General features: G+C 40.2%; 1 protein-coding gene across 1 annotated transcript in view; it reads right to left on the bottom strand.

The window, feature by feature from the left end:
- ACOXL (acyl-CoA oxidase-like) overlaps window positions 1-26,048 on the bottom strand; it is a 329,721-nt gene that overhangs the window by 14,650 nt on the left and 289,023 nt on the right. Inside the window, exon 17 of the mRNA XM_012641917.1 lies at window positions 8,495-8,596. Within this exon, the coding sequence (XP_012497371.1) occupies window positions 8,495-8,596 (102 nt within the window). The remainder of the gene's footprint in view (window positions 1-8,494; window positions 8,597-26,048) is intronic.

Genomic DNA, 26,048 nt, shown 5'->3' with positions numbered 1-26,048 from the left:
ACCACTGAGTAGCATGCATGGGTCAGGAGGAGAGGAGAGAGGGAGGGGAAAAAGGGGATTTTCACCTTTCTTAGCTGCACTCTGTCAGTACTAATATTTTCCCCATCCCCCTGTTTTAGAGTCTTTGGTGCTGGGAAGAGAAGATGGACCAGGACACACTCACATTCTATTTGGTCCCTGCTGTCCCCTGGAGGTGAACGAGGAGTCCTACAGAAGAGAGGGTAGGTTCAGCCAGTTCTGGAGATGCTTTCAAATCAAAGAGGATTTTAAAATTTGACTCCCAGTTGCATTCCTGGGATGACCACTCCATTGTAATGTCATTTTAGTAACATCCTCAACTCATTGACCACATTCACCAGACAGGAGCTGTCCTTCCTCACCGTTGGACCAAGAATAGGTCTCTATGCTTATGCCCCATACCGCTCACCCACTCAGCCTGGAGGACACGGCCAGGGGGTTCTCACAGCCTCATCACTTGCTTGTAGCCAAGTCAGATGAGCCTTATTGGGTGGGTGTGTGGGTGGGTGGGTTTTTTTTTTCTCTCTCTCTCTCAGACTCCTTATAAAGAAAAGCAGAAGTCTATGGCCAGTAGGTGAGGCTGAGGGACTGAGAAACCCCACCTCCTTTTCCCAATTCAATGAATGTTTTCAACATGCTGTGCATAAAACCTCAGTTCATGTTCCACTTGATTCTGATATCTGAACATCTGCTAAGTCGCCTTGATCCAGGTGGTTTGGGGAAAGGGAAATAGAAGGATGGGAAGCCTGGGTGTTCATTAAAAAGAAACATTCAACGCAGCATGGAAAATAGCCAACACTACATTTGTAGGAAGGCAGGGCACAGGTATTGTCTCTAAGCCTCATCAGTATGATTATGGGGTACCTGCTTTCCTTAAAGTTCAGCTTTGAGGAGAAGGGCTAATAACCCAGCACCATCTTTCCAGCTTAGAACTGTCCCCTAAATTTTTCCCCTGTGTTGTTTCTTCCACCCCAAGCCTTTTTGCCACTAAGCAATGACTGCATTCTATGTTTGGCTCAAAATAGTAAATGAGTTTAATCCATCTTCTAAATTCAAGGGAACCAAACTGCATCCTGGCCTTGGGGGCCTGGTGTCTGCCACACTTCTGCACATTCTTATTCCAAGCCTCATCTGCCAAGAATAAAGCAATATACCAATGGCTATATCTACTCAAAACTATTTAAACAACCCACATAGAACAATGGCTCATATGCTTTTCTTTCTCTATGATTCAACCATTTGATTGACTGAACTGAAACTAAAACTCAAGCTCTACTGGTCCTTTTACGCTTGAGCAGACACATCCAGAGTTGAGGTCACATGCTGGGCTACTGAGCAGCTCTCACCCACTCAGGGAGAAAACCAACGGTGCCTTTCATTGGGGCAGATGAAGGCTGCTGGGGGTTGTGTCTGTCCCTATGTTTACTTAATGGCAAGAGTGCAAAACAGGACTTGGGCTTGCGTTGGTGAATCTTGGCTTCACCTAGCACACTGGTGGGCACACTCAAATGAAAACAGTTTTATAGGCATGGGAGAAAGACTCAGGTGGGCTAAGGTGCCCACAGTGCATCTAGGAATTGACAGATCGAAACTCAAACAGGACATGAAGGCAACATTTGGGTGAAGAGGTGAACAGCTATGGGTATAAATGTGATCAAACATGGGGGGAGGGTGTCCAGATTTCTTGGTCCTGATTTATTTTCTCTCTTCCTGAATGAATTTTTGGTTTGTTAACACTGCCACTCTTACAGGCAATTCCCCGTGGCCTCTAGGAGGTGGAGGAGTGGCCCTTGTCCCTGCTGTGCCTTGGCAATGCAGCCGCCACTCTTCCCTGCAGGTCCTTCATCACCTGCACGCTCACATGGTTCCATTATTTGAGTTCAGGGCAGGAAATAGAACCTGATTCAACATTTTGCTAAGTATTATTTTCACCACAATGAATAGGGTCCTTTTTTGATCTGTAACCCACAGCTGGGCTGTGGTTCTCTCAACACACACGGACTGAAAAGCTTCCTTCTGCATTGATTTCTTAGTGTGGGCTGACCACATGTCCACACGTACTTGCTTCTTCTCCTTACGTCCCAGTGGAGTCACCGTCCCAATGCTGGCAGATGCTGACAGAGCAGGGCAGGTAGGGCAGCTGTGCCCAGGAGTTCAGGGAACAAAATGAGGCCACTCTATCTATAACTTCAATCTATTTTAAAGGATGGTGTAAAATAAAGTAAGAGACTAACAGCCAGTTTTCATTTGCATTAAAATATACCACTTTAAGAAGCTAACATTTTTATCTTGTTTTATTTTTCCAAAAGCGAAATGAAGTTGGTTTTAATGAGGATACACAATGGTTAACTGTTGTGTTATTTTGCAAGGCTTTCTTCCTTAAAATGAGCCTCAGTTGATGGTTACTCTCTGATGCTGATAATTATCTGAAGCAAAATAAATACAAATGTCTGAGTAAATAAAGACTGAAACAGGATAATGCCTGGACACTAAATTTTGTAAAGAACAAAGAACACAATTGTTCTATACATACCCTTGCAAAAATAAAAAAATAATAATAATGGACAGGACACAGGAGCCTTGTATACTTAGGGACCTTGTTATGACGGAGCCCCCGGGGCACCACCACTGGACGGACATCCTTCCAACCAAGGTCCCACAGTGGGGACATCAAGGGAGAGCAGCTCAACCTGCTCCTCAGTCTTGGGGACTCTAGCACAGCAGTAAAGGGGAGTCCAAAACCTGCCATGGAAGCCTCAGCTCCAGCACTCACTAACTGAGTAGCAAGGCGGCCTCAGCTTCCCAGGGCCTAAAGTGGAGTAAGAATTGTTCACACTAAAGGGTCCTTGTGAGGATTGCACAAGTCAATGAATAATGGACCTGCTCTGTCAACACTGAAGTTCCAGACAAAAGAAAGGCATTAGTTATCATTTCTGAAAGGCTGTGATGGATTGGCTTAAACTTAAAAAATAAAACAAACCCCAAGCCAACCCTCTCTCTTGTGGGCCTCAGTTGGACAACTGGGAACTTGTGCCACCTTCTGAATATGTGGATGGATTTTGCCTGTTTTGGGACATCAGGTAGGCCTTTGGGGAAGCACTTGAACTTCTCATGGCTTTTAGTGCTTTGCAGTGCTCCAAGAAAACAAGTAGGACTACAAATGAGTGATGTCTTGGGCTTAATCCACCTCCATTTGGGATTAGAAGTTCAATTCGCTATACTCAGCCAGAATCTTGGACAGTTGTTTAACTTCTCTGTTTCTTAATTTTACTCATTTGTTGAATGGGGATAATATCAGCTTTATTTACCTTGAAAATCTTTATGAAAATGAAATGAGATAACTTTTTAGTATAAATCTATGCATTTCTAATTATCGTTAGACAGGAGCTTCAGCATAACTCCCATGTATTCTGGAAAGTTTTATTATTTAGAATCAGTCTACGCTGATTGTTATCTCTCTATGCTGGCTTTTTATTTTTTTATAAACTTTTTATTTTGGAATACTTTCAGATTTGCAGAAAAGTTCCAAAGATCACACAGAGTTCTCACAGGACCTTCACCCTGTTTCCCCTAATTAACATCTTATGTAACTATGGTCCATTGTAAACACTAAGGAACCAATATTGGCGCATTTCTATTAACCAAACTATAGACTTTATTCAGATTTCACCAGTTTTTCTATTACTGTCCTTTTCCTGTTTCAGGACACCACATTGTATTTAGTCAGCATGTCTCATGGTATCTTCTGATCTGTGATGGTTTCACAGTCTTTCCTTGTCTTTCATGCATTGCCAGTTTTAAGGGGTACCGGTCAGGTATTGTGCAGACCATTCCTCAGTTTGGCTTTGTCTGATGTTTTCTTCTCAAGATTAGACTTGGGGAAGAGGAAAATGCCTTTCTCATCACATAGTATCAGAGGGTACATGCTATCGCCATGATATACCACTGGCAATATTAACCTTAATCACCTGGTTAAGTGATCTAGCAGGTTTCTCCACCGTAAAGTAACTATTTCCCCTTTCCATACTCAATTCTTTAAAATAAAAGCAAATCCACTAAGTCCAACACACACTCAAGGGAAGAGGAATTGAGTTTCACGTCCTGGAGGGAGAAGTATCTGTATATATTATTTGGAATTCTTCTGTAAGGAAGAGTTGTCTTTTTCTCCCATTTATTTATTTGTTTAATCATTTGTATTTATCCTTATGGACTTGCATTTAATTGCTTTACACTTTCAGTCATTATCTAGCACTACTTTATTTATTTGGTTGCTCTACTGACAGCTCTTTCAGTTGGCTCCTTCCTGCATCCCTTGGACGTACTCCTATCATTGTGAGTTTTTTGGTTTGTCTTTTTTTCCTTAAGCACTTTCTTACTTTCTGACACTAGAAAATGCTCCAGGATCATCTGTATATTCAGTGCTCCAGCCCTAGAATTAGCCATTTCTCCAAGGACCCTTGTTCTTTTTACTGGAAAATGATATCAGAAACCAAGAACTGGGCACTGGGTGTGCTTGTTGTTTTGTTACTGGCTGATGCTGATTTTTATCTAAATAAAATAAATGAAAATGTCTGGAGTCAAAGAGATATGGCTGCATTAGTTTGGGCAAGTTATTTTGCCACTTTGGGCCTCACCTATATGTAAGGAAAGTGAAAATCAAGCCCAGGATGGTTGTGGGGTCACATGGAACAACACTGAATGGACTTTGTGTTTCTGACAACAGAGGGCTCGATTTTTTTTGGAGGGGGGCCAACCTTCCTCCTGAAAACAACCAAAATATTTGAAGAAAATATGGGAAACATCTTCAAAACATCAAAAAATGATAAAGCCAAAATTTCAGGGAAAATGAGAACCTAGAGAAATAAACAAGTATGAAAATTGCATTTGCCCTAAAGACATTTGCCATTTCCAACAAATTGGAACTTTCACTTTGACAGCTTGATGGTGGTTGTGCAGCGGGTAGAAGATAGTGATAGTCAAAAATCAGGGCTAGAACTAAGCAAGAAATTTAACAGCAGACCCTTGCCATGATACGCTGGGATATCAAAGAGCTATAACTCTGGGGCAAGGTAAAGAAATCACTACCTTTATTTTAAGTATTTGAGTCTTCTAGGAGACCTCCAAGCCTTGAATTTGGTTTAAGGGGGGGGTCTCAAACTCTGAGTGCTTTCAGAGGCCTTGCAAGGAAAGGTCTGTTCAATTTGGCCTTCATATAAATCTTACACATTATTTTAAAAAATGACTAACACACAATAAAAGATAACCAGACACATAGCAGAAGCAACAGACAAAAGGAAATAAACCTGCAGAGATTTAAGGTATTGAAATTATTAGTTACACAGACTATAAAACAACTATGTTTCAATATACAAAAAAAAGACAATATTAAATATATCTTTGGGGAACAGGAAACTAAAAAGTGACATGTGTGATATAACGAAGAAAAAAAGAATTTTACAAACAAAAATTCCAACAACTGGAATTAAAAATTTGGGGAATGAACTAACCAGCACATTAGATGCACCTGAAGAAAGAATCAGTAAACTTGAAGAGATATCATAGAAAACCACCTAGACCAATCACCCCAGTCTCCTTTATTCTTCTTCACAAGCACACCCCTATTTAGCACCTCCAATTGACCAAGGGTCCCAGACATTTAAGCAAAGAAAAGCTGCTAATATTAATAATTTCTCTAAGGGCTTGAGATCACTGCAAATGGGTGTGGTGGTAGGGGGAAAGGAAGGTGGCTCCACTCTCTTCTCCCCTTTGGGGACACCAGAAAAGAAAGTGAGTGCTCAGGAATGGCAGCTCAGAGACCTGACAAAGAAAACATGTCCTATAGTCCTACAGATAAAGCTTGTTCCAAAGTGGCTGGCTCCTCCCTGCTTACCCCTCAGGCTTCTGTGATGGTCCAGTAAGTGAAAAGTATGGAAAGCGTGTTGCGCTGTAAGAATACCAAAGCACTGCAGTGTTGCATATGAAAGTTCATTTCTTTTACTCAACATTCCTCTGATGGATTATGTATCTAATTCTACATCACTGAAATACCTGATGGCACAAATTTAAAATCTTCTCTTATGTAGTCTTTTTTTTTTTCTTCTCTGTTTTCATTGAAAAGTGTTCTTCCTTCTTCCCAAAGTAGAAATTCTCTTTGTGGAAGGCAGTCTCCAAAGATGGATGCTATCAATTCTTTCCTTCCCGACATGCACATGCTACTCCTCACATTGAAGGGTGACGTCTCCCCTCCAGCCCTGAATCTGTGCTGGTGTTGTGACATCCTCTGCTAATAGAATTCAGTAGCAGTAACACTATGTTAGCTCTGGGCCTAGAGTTTAAGAAGTCCGGCATGTTCTACTTTCTCATTCTTGGAAGCTAGCCATCATGTACAACATCGGCCACCCTGAGACTCCCATACTGTGAGTTAGCCCAAACTAGGCTCCATGGAAAGAGACAGTTGCCTATCTGTTTGAGGTGCCAGCCATGAGACTAAAGAAGTCACCCTGGATACCTAGCCCCAGCAGACACCATGTAGAGGAGAACTCTCCAGCTGAGCCCTGTCCAGACTGCAGAATCATGAGAAATGATGCTATGAGTTGAACGGGTCCCACAAAGTTCATGTGTTTGAAACTTAATCTCCAATGCAGCAGTGTTGAAAGGCGGGACCTTTAAGAGGTATTAGGTCTTGAGGGTTCCGCCCTCCTGAATGGATTAATGCCATTATCACAGGAGTGAGTTCCTAATAAAGAGACAAATTCAGATCCCTCTCTTTTCTCTTGCTCTCGCCCTCTCTTGCCCTTCCTCTTCCCACCACGGGATGATGCGGCACAAAGAGCCTTGCCAGATGCAGAGCCCTTGACCTTGGACTTCCCCGCTTCCAGAACTATAAGAAATAAATTTCTTTTCTTTATAAATTGCCCATGCTGTGATATTCTGCTGTAACAGCAAAAAATGGACTAAGACAAATAATAAGTGGTAGTTGTTTTAAGCCATAAGTTTGGGGTCATTTGTTACATAGCAATACATGACTGAAACATTATTACATATACTTTTCTCCATAATTTCTGTTTCCCTGAAAAGGAAAAAGATTCTTCAAAGTTCTTCAGGGGCCACTGTCATCTGACCCCTGCACACTTCTCCAGGTTTTCCATCAGACGGGTGAAGTCTTCGTTGTTTCATGCTTTCCATACTTTTCGCTTACTGGACCATCACAGCAGCCTGGGAGGTAAGCAGGGAGGAGCCAGCCACTTTGGAACAAGCTTTATCTGCAGGACTATAGGACATGTTTTCTTTGTCAGATCTCTGAGCTGCCATTCCTGAGCACTCACTCTCTTTTCTGGTGTCCCCAAAGGGGAGAAGAAAGTGGAGCTTCCTTCCTTTCCCACTTCCACCACTCCTTTGCAGTGATCTCAAGCCCTTAGGGAAATTATTAATATTAGCAGCTTTTCTTCGCTTAAATGCCTGGGACCCTTGGTCAATTGGAGGAAGCGGGAATGTCCAAGGTCAAGGGTCCTGCATCTGGCAAGGCTCTTTGTGCGGCATCATCCTGTGGCGGGAAGAGGAAGGGCAAGAGAGGGTGAGAGCAAGAGAAAAGAGAGGGAGCTCAGCTTGTCCTTTTATTAGGAACTCACTCCTGTGATAATGGCATGTTTGTCCTACCATGTCTGTCCTATGTCCTCCCAATTTCCGTGGTCATGCTCACCTCATCAACCCTGTCTCTGAGGGTTCAACTATATCTCCCCTCTCAATTGAACTACCACCTCCACTTTGTCTTAATTATCAACTCTCCGAGGTCTAGCAAGAATGACATTCACCCCTAAGACATCTGACCTCTGAACTCTGAACTTTTGTGGCCAGGTTCATTGAAAAACTTCCACTCTCCGGTGAGGGTATTTGTGTTTTGTGTTCCCAAATATAATGAGCTCCCTCAGATGCAGAAACTGAGCCTTATACCTGTTTGTTTTTCAGCATCTAACAGAGGACCTGCAGAGAGGGGGCACTCGGAAATGCATTTTACTGATGAGTATGCTGTTCACATTCCTTTTCTTCAGCATTTTGGTGGTTATTCATTGGCCCCACCTTCATTTTCAGGTGCTCTGTAGCTATCAGATTGAATTCTCCTTGCTACTACTGACATAAAAATACCACAGGTCGTTTTTGTGAATATGAAGAAGTAGAAAAATGAAAATCACTAATACTTTTTTTTTTTTTTTCTTTGCCAGGACAAGGAAAATACTTTGATTCTCTCCTCCACTTTTCATGTGAGAAAGTGCACGTACGGTGAGTCATTCCCTTGTCATCTAAACTCTGAAGCGTAATACGATCATGGTAGGCAATGAAAACATGTATGCGAAGTCCCAGAGGCATAAGAATTCATGAGTGGAAACCACTAAAAGATTGGCAGGACTGTTTTCTAAGAAAGCAAAGAGCCCAAGGCTGATGTTCAAGGGGTTTTTTTCTGCACCCCAGGGACGCTTACCTGACTCCGGATCCTCACGCTGGCCGTGGGAGTCAAGTATTTATGTTCTAAATACCAGGCCCGCTCCTGGAACACCAGCCTGGTCCCATATAACAGACAAAACTAAGGGATTGGGGAAGAGGAAAGAAATGGACAAATAGCAATATATTAGAAAACACACAACCAAAGGAGGTGAAAAAGAAATCACATAATATTACATTTCATAAAATCATAACAGTTAATACTTTCTCAAGGCAAAATGGCCATGTTTTGGACATGCAGTATATGTTTTACTTTTTTAAACCATTCTATGGAAAATTTAGAGCATATACAAAAGTAGAACAAATAGTATAATGAACTCCCATGTATCCATGCCCCCAACTCAAGAAATATTGACTTTTATTTCACCAATACCCTCACCTAGTTCTCCTCCACCCCGGGTTATTTAGAAGCAAGTACACACACGATATCTTTTAAAACATACATGTAGTATTTCTGTTTGCCTTCCATCTCAATTCATGGAAGACTACTCGAACTGTACATTCTGAATAATATCATGTTGCTACTTCCCAATGTGAGCATGGTTTGATTAAACCTTCACAAAAAAAATAGCATTCCTCATTTACATTTTGTTTCAATACATTTTTCCTATTATGTTTCTGAAACCTACACGCAGAGCTTCTGCATGACATCATGGGCACCAAGCAACAATAAATGAGTTTTCCTATTGGAAGAAATAAATTTTTATTTAATATTTTTTTACTTAACTTTTAATTATTTAATTTTTATTTTTTTTAAGACACAGGGTCTCGCTCTGTTGCCCCAGGCTAGAGTGTGGTGGTAAGACCATAGCTCATTGCAGCCTTGAATTCCTGGGCTCAGGCAATCCTGCTGCCTCAGCTTTCCAAGTAGCTGGGACTACAGGTGGGCGTCACCATGCCTGGCTAATTTATTAAATTGTTTATATGGACAGGGTCTTGCTATGTTGCCCAGGCTGATCTTGAACTCCTGGCCTCAAGCAATCCTCCAGCCTCAGCCTCTCAAAGTGCTGGAATTATAGGTGTGAGCCACCATGCTCAGCCTCACTTAACTTTTAATAGTCAATAATTCTAAAATCACCCAGAAGTAGAAAGCATAGTATAATGGACCTTCACGTCTCCACCACCAGCTTTGATAGCTGCCAGTCTTGTTTTGTCTCTACTCCCACTCATTCCCCTTTTCTGTGTCATTGTGGAGCAAATCTCATCATTTCATCCATAAACATCTCATTGTGTATCTCTAAAAGATAATGATTCTTTAGAAGTAAGATAGTCTCAAAATCAAACCAAGCGAAAACAAAACCCTCTTATTGCAAGCAAATGGAGTTGATCTTCACGTGAGAAGGCAATATGTCTTGCATGGACTATCAGACTCAGAAGTCACATGGTTCACAGTCATGCAGACAATGCAGTCTCTTCATTCTTTTCTTGATGTTCTGAGACATCGTGGGAATAGCATCATTATGAGGAGCCTCAACTATTCATTCTTCTCAGAAACGGTCACAGAGTGGCTAGCAGCTTTTATTATTAAATAAAAGTTTTTTAAGATTAATTATAGCTCCTTGATGAAATTGCCAGAGTCTAGGCAGTCGTTGCTTGGCCAGCGTAAGCTTCCTCTGGCTCTTTTATGTAACACCAGTAAAGATGTTAGCTGACCCTACAGACACGGGAAGAGTGACTGAAAAATACTGCAATTTATCCTGAAAACATAAATTCTTTTTTTTTTTTTTTTTAATTTCAGGGTATTGTGAGGGTACAAACATTATGGTTACACTTTATGTCTTTGCCTCACCCAAGTGCGGGTTAAAGGCATGCCCTTCCCCCCCTACAATGCTCCCCGTGTCCTTTAGTTGCGGATTTACCCCCCAATTCCCCTAGTCCCTGGAGAGTATTTCTGCCATGTGATCACCCTAGTGTTGATCAGTTAGTACCAATTTGATGGTGAGTACAAGTGGAGCCCATTTTTCCGCTCTTGTGGTGCCTCACTTTGGATAATGGGCTTAAGTTTAATCCAGGAAAGTATAAGAGGTTCTAGATCACTGTTGTTTCTTATGATTGAGTAATATTCCATTGTAACATAAATTCTTATAAAAACAATAAATAATGTCTTTTATGTGATTCAACTGAATCACATGTCTGCAGATGAACTTCATATACACTACAAAAATATTTTCTGTGAGTTTCTAGGTGTAGAAAGGTAACCTTCATTGCTCGGGTGTACAAAAATATTAAGGTCAGTGATAAGAAATCCAGAGCTATAGAAGTATAAGCATTTTTAGAAATGATGTAGCTCATCTTCTCATTCAATCCAGAATCCTGCATCAGGCAGATTTCGCCCAAGAAGCAGATGACACATTCACATTAGGATAATTCAAGCAGAGTTTAATAATATTTTGTATAAGGGTGTGGACAAGATGTAGGACTGCAGTTCCCAACCACCAGGCCACAGACTGGTACTGGTCTGTGGCCTGTTAGGAACTGGGCTGCACAGCCGGAGGTGAGCGGCAGGCCAGCCAGCAAAGCTTCATCTGTATTTACAGCCACTCCACGTCACTCGCATCACTGCCTGACCTCCTCCTCCTGTCGGATCAGCGGTGGCATTAGATTCTCATAGGAGCGCGAACCCTACAGTAAACTGCACTGCGAGGGATCTAGGATGCGAGCTCCTTATGAGAATTTAATGCCTGATGGTCTGAGGTGGAGCTGAGGCTGTGATGCTAGTGCTGGGGAGCGGCTGCAAATATAGATTATCATTAGCAGAGAGGTTTGACTGCACAATAAATGCAATGTGCTTGAATCAGCCCAAACCCATCTTTCCCCAACCCACTGTCCATGGAAAAATTGTCTTGCATGAAACTGGTCCCTGGTGCCAAAAAGGTTGGGAACCACTGATGTAGGAGACCCATAGGGATAATGCAGTGCTCTGGAGCCAGTAACTCTGAAGCTGTTACCACCTCTAGGCTTGGAGGGTGGAGGGCAGGGAGTGGCTACTGGATCCCGGCAGAGAGAGCTATGTAGACAGGGACACTTTAAGAGGAGCTGTGACCCTCAGCTAAGGAACATAGCAATTCCAAGGTGATCCCACAGGGAGGCAAGCAGGGAGCAGGGAAATCTTAACTTCACTCTTCCCCCTCTACAAACTCTAGCTGTTATCTGAACCCAGCTGGGTCCAAAGGGCAAGGATTCCCCTGATTCAAGCTATGCAGGTCAACTGCCTAGCTGCACAACAGGGTAGAGAAGGGAGGAGAGTAGAGTGGGAAATGCAAGTGGAAGATATCCATCACAAGTCCCATCTCCAACACTCATGACAGAGGCTCGTGCAACATTTTGGCCAGTCCCACATGATTCAAGCCAAAGCCCACTTGATTGCAGAGAGCTCCCAAAAAGCTTCTGACTGTGCAGTCTAGCATTCCAAGGCTTTTTTTCCTACTGCTGGCTTTCCCCAAGCTCGTATTGTGCTTCCTGACTGTGTCTGTTTTTCCCTTCTTTGGTTCTTGGTGGCTACCAGAACACCACGTCTAGGTAGAGACACCATCAGCCTAGCCTCAGTCCCTCAGACAGAACCTGAAACGTCACTCCTCTTCTGTTCCAAAGATGGGAGCTCAGTGTGTTAAGAGGCACTCAGCTCCCCAACGAGCCTCACTGCTACAAGAGCCATTGTATCTGGAGCCACTTCTCTATGTGGAATAGCTAAGTCCACACAGAGAACATATTCGCATAGTTAATTTATGGGTTAACTCTGTGCGGAAAGGATCTTGTCCTGCTCATTGCTGTGTGCCTAGGGGTTGGAAAGGAGCTGACGCACTGTAAGAGGCTGGCCGAAACCCAATTTCCTATAACTCATGGCTATTGATCCTATAACTTCTGCTGCCTAAGGAACAAAGCAAGAGTCTATGAAAGCTTCCAGACAATAGCCCTTAAAAACGTAAGGATATTTTTCATATCTGCACTTAGTCCTTCTTTCTTAAGATGATCAGCCGTGACAGAGTGTCATCTCCCCCTTACCATGGTTTCAGCTCTTGGGCCACCCTGGACACTGGTGGCCTCTTCTATTATATTAATAGATGCTTGATTCTTTTCTTCAAGGTGTCTTACAGAACTAAACAAATGTCGTGCCTGGATGTTGTCTCATCACTGTGGTGTCCATAGCACCACCACTGTCCTGAGTTTGGACTCTATACTTTCATAGGCAAAGTACATGGAATTTGCTTTCATAGCAGCCACACAATATTTTTGAATAAATGAGTGAAAGAATATCATACACATTTGGTTAATATCAAATATTTGATCATTTGACACTCCCAACTAAGCCTTTTCCCCCATAAGCTGTTTTAAACCAACCCACATGGGCCGGGTGTGGTGGCTCACGCCTGTAATCCTAGCACTGTGGGTGGCCGAGGTGGGCGGATCGTTTGAGCTCAGGAGTTCGAGACCAACCTGAGCAAGAGCAAGACCCCATCTCTCCTAAAAAAATAGAAAGAAATTAACTGGACAACTGAAAATATATATATATATATAAAAAAAAATTAGCCGGACATGGTGGCGCATGCCTGTAGTCCCAGCTACTTGGGAGGCTGAGGCAGGAGGATTACTTGAGCCCAGGAGTTTGAGGTTGCTGTGAGCCAGGCTGACGCCACAGCACTGTAGCCCGGGCAACAGAGTGAGACTCTGTCTCAAAAAAAAACAAAAAACCAACCCACACATACATATATACATCCCTACAGGGGTAATTTTAAATTTTTTCTTTTAAAGTCATCTTGTGGATATGGCCTATCTTGAATCCCCTAAAATCTCTGTGAATCTTGACTCAGTCACCTGAAATGTTGCATCATTTACAAATTGTCATCTTGTCTGTGTCTTTATACCATAAGAGCTTAGGTGATAGGTCTACATCTTTTGATTCAGGCTATCTGAGAACCTATTAACAGAATGTCATCTAACTCATATTTCTCAGGCTTGTCCACAAGGAGATCCTGAGAGTCCAGCAAAGTGTTGGCCAAAGTCAAGATGCATCATCAATTTCTCCAAATTTTCTCCTCTAGTAACCTGGTTAAGAAAGGAAGTAAGATTAGTTAAGTAAGGCTTATCCTTTGTGAACACAGACAGGCTCCTAGTGACTGTCTCTTTTCTAATTTCACATAAACTATCTTGAATAGTCTTTTGTAGAATTTTAACTTGGATTTATATCAATATCAGACCCTACAGTTTCCTAAATCTATTCTTTTCTTATTTTTGAAAATGTGGACATATGCTCATTTATAATTTTCTGGCATTTCTTTTGTCTTCCTTGGTTTCAAATCTCTTTCAGGGATAAGTCCTTCCCAATTGAGGACAATGTTCCTTCAGAGAGAAGATGGGAACATTATAGGGGATAAGTAGCTCTGCTTTCTTTTTGCTACCTACTAAAATCCAAGCTTCCTTACCCAAACCAAGGGTCCATTTCATCAAACACTTGAATGTAGCTACAAATGGCCTTTTAGATTTTTATCAGATTATTTGTTAAGCCAGATGTTATACTGGGATTTGGCATCCTGACATTTATTAAATGCCATTCTTTGTGTTTATCCCTGGACAACTGTTTCCCCACCATCACTCCACTCCTCATTGTTTATAATTATTTTCCTTAGACCTGTGCCCTTCAGACAGCCCCCTCTATTCCTACCCTGGTTTGTTTAAATATGTCCTGAATCACGATTTTTTTTTCTGGATGTATGGTCAGAATGATATGCTACTGTTTTTCTTCCTCTCAAGTACACATACTTCTTTGAAATCTCTGTCCATACAGTTATAATAGCCAATATTTATTAAGCACCTACTATGTGTCAGGCAATGCAAGGTATTTTACGTGCATGTGATTTAGTCCTCACAATAATTCGGAAAGGCAGAAATTGTAGGCCTGTTCAGGAAAGGGTTAACTCAGCAGGCTGGACTGCTCAAATCCTGCACAATCCCAAGGTCTTCAGCCCTTGCCTGGCTCTTGGGAGAGGGGCTTTTGAACCCTTGGAGTATCTTGTCTGGTAAGAGTGTCGTGGTATGCCTGAGAGCTTAGGTCATGCCAGAAAGTTTATGCTAATGATGTGATTTATGGTGAAGGCTTATGGTGAAGGCCAATGCCTAGGCCTTAGGGCCATGCTATATCAGTTTTACCTCTGGGGGGCTATGGTCTGAGGAGCTGAGGTCAGTCATATGAGTACAACATGTTTACGTGACTGATCCCCAATAAAAGCCCTGGACACCAAGGGCTTGGGTGATCTGGTTGGCACTACTTTGCATGTATTGTCACATATCATTGTTAGGGGAATTAGGCGCTATCTGTAGACTGCACTAGGAGAGGACAACTGGAAGCTTGCTGGTCTCTCCTAGACCCCACTCCCTGTACCTTTTCCCTTTGCTGATTTTAATCTGTATCCTTTTGCTCTAATAAACTATAACTATGAATGTAGCAGCTTGTCTGAGTCCTGTGAGCCCTTCTAGCAAATCACTGACCCTGAGGGCAGACCCTTGACACGGGCCTCATTTTATACATGAAGAAACAGAGGCTTGACGAAAGTTAAATGGTAGAGCAAGGGTGGGAATTAATTCTTTCAGGAATCAAAGATTATTTTTTCTGTCTACTACATCATGGTACCTCTACTTTTCAGAATTTAAAAAATAGGCTTGGCATGGTGGCTCACACCTGTAATCCCAGCACTTTGGGAGGCCAAGGCAGGAGGATTGTTTGAGGCCAGGAATTCAAGACCAGCCTGGGTGACATAGCGTGACCCTGTCTCAAAAAAAAAAAAACCCAAAAAACCCAAAAGTAAAATATCCAAAAGTAGATAACTCTTTCTAAAGACATAGACTATGGGTTCTTGTTCTGGATGACAGAGTAGATGACTTCCCCCATCTCTCTCATTGAATGCAGCCGTAAGTCCTGGACAGAGTTCAGGAGAAGCTACTTGAGGACTGAAAAATAAATAGTGGCAGATAGATTGGGGAAGGATATCAGAATTCAAAGTACTATAAAACTGGCAGCAAGTTTAACTCTTTTTCCTCATGCTACTCATGTCCCTGGAGGCATGTGTAGCAGAGAAGGATAACTAAACCCCAGCTTTCTGGCTGGAGAATGAAGAAAGGAAGCCCCAGAAAACCAGAAAGTACCAGGGAGGTCATGAATAAGGAAGGCTTGGGAAAGCAGACTCAGAAAGTTCTTTATGAACTTTTGGACTCAGCCCCAGTTGTTCATGCATGGATTTGATGCTAATTAGCATAGAAAAGACTCTGAGAACTGAACTAGCAGACAGATGAGAATCCAGGTGCCAGAATGGCCAGTGAATGGAATATATCTGAGCAGCGCTGCAAAGGCTTTGAAGACTAAACTGACATTGGAACCACAGCGAACAGAAGGTGCATTGAAAATTGCATCCCAAACATAACAAAGTGTATCACATGCTAAAACAAAAATATCAACATTCTCCATAGGATTTGAACAAGATCCAGAATCTCATAACATAATATTCAAAATGTCTAGGAAATTATCCAAAATTTTTCAGCATATGAAGAAAAAAAGAAATATAACTTGCATGAGCAAAGACAATCAGCAGATGCCAACAGCAAAATGACACAGATGTTGGAATTATCTGGCACAAACTTTAAAGCAGCTGTTATAAAAATTCCCAAGCAAGTAATCACAAACCCTTTTGAAACAAATTGTAAAACAGCAGGTTTCAGTAAAGAAATAAAAGATAAAAAGAAGAAACAAATGAAAATTTTAGAATTGAAAAATACAATGATCAAAATAAAAATGAGCTAAACAGAAGAATTGAAGGGACAGAAAACAGAATCAGTGAAATAGAAAACAAAATAATAGAAGTTATCCTATCTAAACAACAGAGAGAAAATAGACTGGGAAAAAAAAAAAATGAACATAGCCTCAGGACCTCAGGGACCTGTGGGTCTATAACCAGTGATCTAACCTTCACCATTGGAATCATGGAAGGAGGGGAGAAAGAAAGCAGAGCTGAAAAGTACTAGAAGATATAATGGCTAAAAAACTACCCAAATTTGGCAAAAAACACAAATGTGCAGGTTTCAGAAGTTCAGTGAACTCCAAACAGGGTAAACACAAAGAAATCCATGCCCAGACACAATATAATCAACATCTAGAAACTAAAGACAAAGAAAAAATCTTGAAAGCCTCTGGGGGAAAAAATAACGTGTTACCTATAGAAGAATAACAATCTGAATGACTGGATCTCTCACAAGGAACTATGGAGTCCAGAAAGAAGTGGTACAACACTTTTCAAGTACTGAAAGTAACAACTGTCAGCCCAGAATTCCCTATGCAGTAAAAATACCCATCAGGAATGAAGGTGAAATAAAGAAATTATCAGTGAATAAAAACTGAGAGAATTTCTTGCCAACAGATCTTCTCTTAAAAAATTGTCAAAAGAAGTTCTTTAGTCAGAAGGGAAATGATGGAAGAAGTGATGGGAAATGGTAAATATCAATCAGAATATGATGGAAGAGTAACAGAAAGGGTAAATATCTTCAATATAGGATAAATATGATGGACTGTTCTTCTCATGAATTCTTTTAAGATACATTTAATGCTTGTAAGCAAAATTTGTAATATTGTCTAATGTGGTTTCCAAAGTATGTAGATGTGCTTATAAGATGCCTATGACAAAAAGAGGGGAAAGGAACCCTTTGTTGGTAAGATTTCCACATTCTACTTGAAGAGATAAAATATCAATTTTAAGTAGACTGTAAAAGTTAAGTATGCACATTGTAATCCCTAGAACAACCATTATAAAGAAAAAAATACAAAAGGATATAAATAGATCAAAATGAAATCCTAAAGAATGTTCAAGTAATCCAAAAGAAGGTGTGTATTGTAGGCTGAATAATAGCCATCCAAAGATATGGGTCCTAATTCCTAGAATCTACAAATATTACTTTATAAGGAAAAAGGGCCTTTACAGATGTGATTAAGTTAAGATGCTTAAAATGGTAAGATTATTTTGGACTATCTAGATGGGTCCTAAATACAATTACATGTATCCTTATAAGAGAGAAATTTCATATACAGAAGAGGAGGAGGCAATGTGACCAACAGAGACAGATATTGGAACGAGGTGGCCACAAGTCAGGGAATGCCAGTAGCCACCAGGACCAGGAAAACGTAAGAAATGGATTCTCCCCTAGAGCTGCCAAAGGCAGAACAATCCTGCCAACACCAGGATTGATTTTGGCCCAGTGATACCAATTTCAGACTTCTGGCCTATAGAACTGTGAGAGAATAAATTTCTGTTGTTTTAATCTACCAAGTGTGTGATAATTTGTTAGAGCAGCCATGGGAAACTAATACAACATATAAGAAGAAATGGAGGCATGAAAAACAGAAGAAACAAACAGAAAAACATAATAAAATGATAGACCTAAATCTAAACATATCAATAATCATATTAAATGTAAATAGTCTAAATAGCTGTTAGACTGTTCCTGCCAAAGACACGAATTTTAAGAATGAATTTTTTTAAAACCCAAACTGCATACAAGAAAATTACTTCAAATATAATAATAGTGGTAAGTTAAAACTAAAAGTATTAAAAAAGATATATAAGCAAAAACTTATCCAAAAAAGCCTACAGTGGCTATGTTAATATCAGACAAATTAGACATCAGAGAAAAGAAAAATTCCAGAAATAAAGAAGGCATTACATAATGATAAAAAGGTTAATGAAGCACAAAGATGTATAAGGCTAAATGTGAATGCACACACAGAACTTCAACATACATGAAACAAAACCTAGACAGAACTGAGTAAGTAAACAAATCCATAGGCGTAGTTGGAGATGTCAACATTATTGCCTCAGTAATAGACAGAACTGAGACAGAATGCTGATGGACAGACTATCAGCGAGGATACAGAAGAACTGAATAACATTATCAACCAACTGGATCTAACCAACATAGCATTCTACCCACGATAGCAAAACACACTTTTTTTCAAGGGCATAGGAGACATTCACCAAGATAGATCATATCATGGGTCATAAAATAAATTTTAACAATTAAAAAATGTAAATGTAAAGCATACATGGTATGTTCCCTGATTATAATAGAACTAAACTTGGAATCCGTAAAGATAACAGAGCAATCTCTAGACACTTGAAATTAAACCCTATACTTCTAAATAATTCATGGGTCAAGGAGGGAGTCTCAAGGGAAATTATAAGAGAAGAAAAATGAAACTACAACATATAAATAAATGTGGAACACGGGAAAAGCAGTGCTCAGTGGCAAATTTATAGCAGGAAATGCTTGCTTAAAATAGAAAAGAAAAAAGTAATAAAGTCAATAATATAAGCACTCACCTAAAGAAACCAGAAAAATAAGAGTAACATAAACCCAAAGCAACCAGAAAATAATAAATATCAGAATAGAAATCAATAAAAATAGAAATATAATAGAGAAAAATACATGAAAACCAAAGCTTGTTCTTTGAAAAGACAATTGATAAAGTTCTTACAAGTTTTCAAAGACAAAATGGAAAGACACAAATTACTAAAATTGGGAATGAAAGAGGGAAAAGCACTACAGCCTCTCAGAAATCAAAAGGATTAGAGGGAAACTATGAACAACTTTACATACATACTTTGATAACTTAGCTGAAATGAAGCAATTCCTTGAATACTACCAATAATCATATAATATGAAATGAATAGCATGCTTAGTAAAAATTAAAGAAATTGAATTCATAGTTAAAAAATGTTGTGAAAAAGAAGCCTCTAGGCCCCAATGGTTTCATTGGTGAATTCTACCCAACATGTAAATAAAATTAACAGCAATTCTACGAAGTCTCTTCCAGGAAATAGAAGAGGAGAAAATCCTTCCTAATTATTTTATGAGATCAGCATTACTAAGATACCAAGACCAGACAAAGATAGTACACGAAGAAAAAACTACCAGCCAATATTTCTCATGAACATAGACGTAAAAATCCCCTACAAAATATTAGTAAATTGAATGGAGCAATATATACAAAGAATAATACACCATGACTAAGTAGACTTTCTCCTAGGAATGCAAGGCCAGTGGCATAATCAAAAATAAATCATTGTCATCATATTATCAACAACAGCATATTATTAACATCATATATTAACAACCTAAAAAGAAAAAATGCCACATGATCATATCAGTTTGCTATGACAAAATGTTGACAAAATTTAACATTCCTTTGTATTGAAAAAATACTCTTAGGAAACTAGGAATAGAAGGGAACTATCTTATCTTGATTAAGGACAACTACAAGAGAAAAACACAAACAAACAAACAAAACTCCTGTAGTGAGTATCATATTTAGTGACGAAAGGCTGAATGCTTTCTGCCTAAGATCCAGAACAAGGTTAAGATGCCAATTCTAATCACTCCTATTCATCATCGTGCTGGAAATCCTAGCCAATGCAATAAGGCCAGAAAAAGAAAACATGGGCATAGAAACCAGAAAGGAAACAATAAAACTGCTCCTATTCACAGACAACATGATTGTTTATACAGAAAAAAATCACAAGAAATGTCCTCCAAAATATCCTAAATCCTCTAGAACTAATAATGAGCTTAGCAAGGTTACAGGATACAGGGTCAAAACAAAAAACATCAATTATATTTCTAGATACTAGCAATGTACCATTAGATAGCAAAATTTGAAACAATATACCTTTTATACTAGCTCCCCCAAAATGAAACACTTAGTTTTAAATCCACAAAAACATGTACATCATCTTTATGCTGAAATCTAAAAATGCTGATGAAAAAAACTAAAGAAGAACTAATACAAAGGATTGGAAGTGTCAATATAGTACATTTGTCAATTCTCTCTGACTTGGTTCATAGATTTTACATAATTCCAATCAAACTCACGGCAGAATTTTTTGTAGATAAAGACAAACTAATTCTAAAATTTATATGAGAAAGGGAAGAAACTAGAATAATGTAAACAATTTTCAAAAGAAGAATAGTCAGAGGAATCACTGAATTTTATTTTAAGACCTATTATAGTATAATATAAAGTTATAGTAATCAAGATAGTATAGTCTAGAAATAGACACACAGATCAATGGAACAAAACAGAAAACTTAGAAATAGCCCACACGAATATGCCCAAATGATTTTTCACAAAGATGTAAAGGAATTCAATGAAGGAAGGATAGTATTATCAACAAATGATACTGAAACAATTGGATATTAATAGTCAAAAGATAAGCAAACCTTGATGTAAGCTTCACATCTTATACAAAAATTAGCTCAAAATAAATTATAAATCTAAATGTAAAACATAAAACTCTAAAACTTTTAGAAAAAAAACATGGGAAAAAAATCTTCATGACCTGAGATTAAACAAGGTTCTTAGGTATGACTCCAAAAGCATAATTCGTAAAATAGAAAAACTGATAACTCGAACGTCATTGAAATCAAAAACTTTTGCTCTGCAAAAGGCACTGTTAAGGGAATGAAAAGACATGCTACAGACTGGGAGAAAATATTTGCAAATTACGTATCCAAGAAAGAATTTGTATTTAGATTCTATAAAGAACTCTCAAAACTCAACAGTAGGAAAATAAATTGTCTAATTAAAAATGGAAAAATGATTTGAACAGATTTCACTAAAGAGGATATACAGATGGCAAATAAGCACGTAGAAAGATTTTCAACATCATCAGCCACTGGGGAAATGCAAGTTAAAACCACAATGAGATGCCTCTATATCCCTACTGGAATGGCAAAAATGAAAAATACTGACACAATACCGAGCGTTAGCAAGGATGCTGAGCAACTGAATCTCTCGTACATTGGCAATAGAAAGTTTCTTACAAAGTTATACACTTGCCATATGATCTGGAAAATTTGCTCTTGGGTATTTACCCAAGAGCAGTGGTTCTCAGTCATGGATGATTTTTGCATTGAGCAATGTGAGCTCCCCCCACCCCACAACAGAGATGCATCCGGCCCAAAATGTCAAGGTTGGTAGTGCCAAGATTGAGAAGCTCTGTTCTTGAGAAATGAAAACTTATGTTCACATAATATTAATAACTTGTACATGAATATTTATAGCTGCTCTATTCACAATTGTCAAAAATTGTATGTACACAACCCAAGTGTCCTTCAATGAGTGAATGGATAAACAAACTGTGTTACTTCCACGTGATGGACTACTACTCAGCAATGAAAAGGAATAATTGCTGATGCATGAAATCACTTGGCTGAATCTCAGACAGCATGCTGAGTCTTCGGGCCCTGAGGAGCCCAGGACGGCTCTCTGGTCACCACTGTGTTCTGTGGCAGAGGTGACTGTTTCTGTTCACAGGGGACTGAGTATCCCAGTCAGGTGACGGTGGCCATGTGCTTGTGTCATGGGGGATCAAATACGCAGGCCATGGTAGAAGGCAAGACAGGCCACAGACGGCCAGACCCAAGGCACATCCTGTTTTCTGCCTTATTGAAAAGCTAAGACACTGCTATATCTTGGCCTCCTCAGATAATGGGAGGTGGAAAGTACAGATAATCTGTCTTCAGGAAACAAAATCCACAAGCACAAAAGGAGACAGAGGGAAAGCTCTGGGGAAGGCAAGCAAAGACATCTTTTTACTGGCATGCGGATTAAGCTTGGATGGAGAGGCCGCTGGATCCCTGCTGCTTCTGAGCCCTCAGGGCAGGCTGCTAGGGAAATGGGCTTCTCTCCTTAGGGAGGGTCATGCCGCTGGCTGCAGCACCTGTGGTTGACATGCTCCCGCAAACCCACTCTCCACCTGTTGTGTTGCGGTGCCCTGGCCTTACCACGTCCAGTGGGAAGGAGCCAATTCAGAAAGCACAGCTTTGCAGGCAGAGATTCTCTCCAGGGCTCCTACATTACCCACTGTGTAGACGGGCTCAGAACAATACTCCTACTGCATGCAGAGAGGTTAGGCAACTAAAATCATTCCTCTAGGCTCTTTCCCTGACTTTATTATTATTATTTTTTTGGAATTGGCTTGATCTCAACTCAACTTTCTACCACCTCCAATTCCCCATCTGTCCTTGGCCTTGGACTTATACCCTTTACTTAGGAGGTTAAAAGCCATATGTAATGGGCTGAATTGTGCCACCCCCCAAATGTACACATTTAAGTCCCAACCCGCAGAAGTGTTTTAAGATAAGATCTTTAAAGGGGTTTTAAGTTAAAATGAGGCTGTTAGGGTGGGGCCCTAATCCAGTATGACTGTGTCCTTGTTAAGAAGAGGGAGCTACACCAGGGCTCGTGTGCACAGAGAGAAGGCCAGGGGAGGACACAGCGAGAAAATGGCCATCTGCAAGCCAAGGAGAGAGGCCTTGAGAGAAATAAAACTTGCCGACACCTTGATCTCAAACATCTAGCCACCAGAATATGACAGAGTAGATTTCTGTCATTTAAGCCACCTGGTCTGTGGTATTTTGTTATAGCAGTCCTAGCAAACTAATATACCGTAGGAAGGGCATTAGTGATCAGGAAGCAAAGACCATGGGACCTTTGCATTTCAGAGATCCACTTGTCTTTCAGGCAAATTCAGATGAAATCTCCGTCCCTCGTGCAAGGGCCATTTATGTGTGTATGTATGTATGCATGTACTCATCCATCCACCCATCACTCCATTCTCGATAATTTTCCCATATCATCAAATACAACAGCAGCTAGGGAGGGAAGGCCAGAATGAGCTGAGAAGATTCTTCTAGGTCCTATGGGGAAGTAGAGGAAGCCTGCATTAGTGATAATGAGGTCAAAAGGAGGCTTCGAGAATTTATAGGTGCAAGGAAGCCCTCAGTGACCATCTGGATTAATTGTTGGGGAAGCCTTCTTGGAGGCAGAACTGGAAGAATGTGCTGGGTGTGGCCCAGCCAGTAACAACTTGAGGAGCCTCCTCCCCAAGCACTGCAGCTGGCCCTCAGGCCATGCCACCCAGTCGTAGCTCTGCTGGCTCTAGCTGTGGGGCCACAGGGAGGGGCAGATCAGGGCCTTCTCTGCATCCAGGAGTTTGCCCTTTCAGGCTCATCCTGAACCTCTGAGGAGCAGCTTAAGATGGTTCATTTATGGATGGTTTCAGGTGCTGAAATTTCAAAGCTCGCCTGGTTTACTTTATACCTGTGTATCCAAGAACATTCAGCTAAATCTCGTTGACCTCTTTGCCACAGCATACAAGGCCCTCTGGGACCCCTCCCACCGTGCCTCCAGGCCACTCCCTGTGCTCCAGTCACAGAAAACCACGTGGGAGATGCCCAGTGCCCTACGTGGACTCTTCCCTTCATGCCTGCTGCACACGCTGCCCTGCAGCCTGGAACAGGCTCTGCTTCCAATTCCTCCTTCAGGATCCTGATCCATGTCACCTGCCCAGGAAGCTTTCCTGATGGCCCTAGAGGGTAGCTCCCCATCTGCTGCCAAGAGCAGCTTCCATTTGTGGGGCGTTTTTCAGGTGCCAGGCTCTGGGGACTACATGACATACGTGATTCTTTATCTTCCCTATAGTCCGAGAGGGAAGCGCCACAGGGGCTGCATTTCACCCTGCTAGGAAACAGAGTTCAGGAAGGTCCTGGTCTTGACGGGAGAGAAAGAAGTCAGCTGCGAAGGGCAGCACCATCACCACGCCCAGGCCTCTCCTTGCCTCTCCATCTGCCTCCCGGCCACCAGCTCTTAGGAAACTGAGGTTTCCTTATTTTCCCCACACCCCCAACTCACAGAGAGCTCCCTGAAAGCAGAGTCTTTTCTCCCTCCCCTGGACTTCCTGGTGTCCTGACATATAACAGAGACCCAGTGAATGTTTATTGAATGCACTGGTCTTTGATACTTGATTCCACTGTTACGAAACTTTTGGATTTTCAATTTCTTCCAGCAACTTAATATTTTCCTAGAGCAACCACTCATTGCACCCAATATTCAAATTTTAATTTTAAATAATGCTATAGAATACTCTTCTATGTTGCTTACAAGTTTTTTGGTACCTGTGTTTATTTTTCTCTTTTGTTTCTACTTCCTGGTATCTGCACAATCTCCCCTTTTCTCAACTAAGTGAGCCAGGGATTGTTTTAGTTCATGGTCTGCTCATTTATTTTCTAGGTAATTAGCTTGGGTTTTTACTGTTTTCTAATTTATTAGTTTATGTCTTTCATATTTATTATTTCTTTTCATTTTCATAGCACTTATAAAAATGCACTTTAAATTGGATCCTTAATTCATCCTTTCTCATCAAGGTTTAAAGGTGTGTTTTACTTTTTCTTTGTTTCGTGTTTCCATTAATTTTTAGCGATTTAGCCTTTTCAATTTAAATTTTCTTCTTTGGTCGAATATTAGTTTAAAAAAAATGTCTACATTGGTAAGTGACTAAGCCAGAGGTTTTTGGTTCCATATTATTATTGCTAATGTTATCTCATTGATGTAAAGAATGTTACCCAAACTATTTTTACTTTTTGGAATTTATTGAGTTTTTCATTATAGATTAATATATGATCCATTTTACTAAAAAAAACACTTTCATGAGACTTTGTAAAGATGTAATATCTATTGTCAGGGAACAAAATTCAATTTATGTCTGTTAGCTCAACTTTACTGTTACTCAAAGTTTCTTCATGGCTTGGCAAGAGGTGAGTTAAAATTCTCATAGCACTCTACAGTTTCTGAGATTGCGCCCAGATTTTCCTACAGTTATGTCTTATATATCATTGTATTATTTCATATTGTGCACAAATATATGAGAATTAAATCCCCATTATAGACTCTGACCTTTATAGTATTGTGTCTATACACAGTGGTTTTTATTGCCTTGAATTCAACCTGGACCAGTATTTAATACTATACCCACACTTCTGTTGTTATTATTAGAATTTGCTTGGTCATTCTTTGTTCTTTTGAGCTTTTCTGAGCCACTTTGTTTTTCATGCATTTTTTTAGCATTCATTTAATTTTAAAAATTAAATGAAACTTTTTATTTCAAGATAATTATAGATTCCCATGCAATTGTAAGACATTATGTGGGGATAGGCAACTACTATATCATTTTATATGAGACTTGAACATTTTGGTGGATTTTGGTGTCTGAGGAGGGGTCCTGGAATCAATTCCCCCCAGATACCTAGTGACAACTGTATGTAGAAATACAATTAATTCTTTAACATTGACCTTTTATCTGCAACCTTGCTGAACTCACTTATTAGTTCCAGGAATTTCGTTCCTTCCTTTCTTCCTTCCTTCCTTCCTTCCTTCCATTTCTGTCCTTCTTCCCTTCCTTCCTCCTCCCTCCCTTCCTTCCTTCTTTTTCATAGATTCCCTGGGATTTTTTACATAAACAATCATGTCATCTATAAATAGAACTATTAGTTTTTTCTTCCTTTCTGATCTAAAAGGATATATCTTTTATTCCGTTTCTCACTTTATTGCACTGGCTGGAACTTCCAGTACTCTATAGAATAGGAATAGTAAGACCAAACATCCTTGCCTTGTTCCAGACATTAAAGGGAAAGCATTCAATCTTTCATCACAAAGTATGATG

This window comes from Propithecus coquereli, unplaced genomic scaffold (assembly GCF_000956105.1).
Source record: "Propithecus coquereli isolate 6110/MARCELLA unplaced genomic scaffold, Pcoq_1.0 Scaffold171, whole genome shotgun sequence".
Classification (NCBI taxonomy): Eukaryota; Metazoa; Chordata; class Mammalia; order Primates; family Indriidae; genus Propithecus; species Propithecus coquereli.
This window is presented reverse-complemented; position numbering and strand designations above follow the sequence as displayed.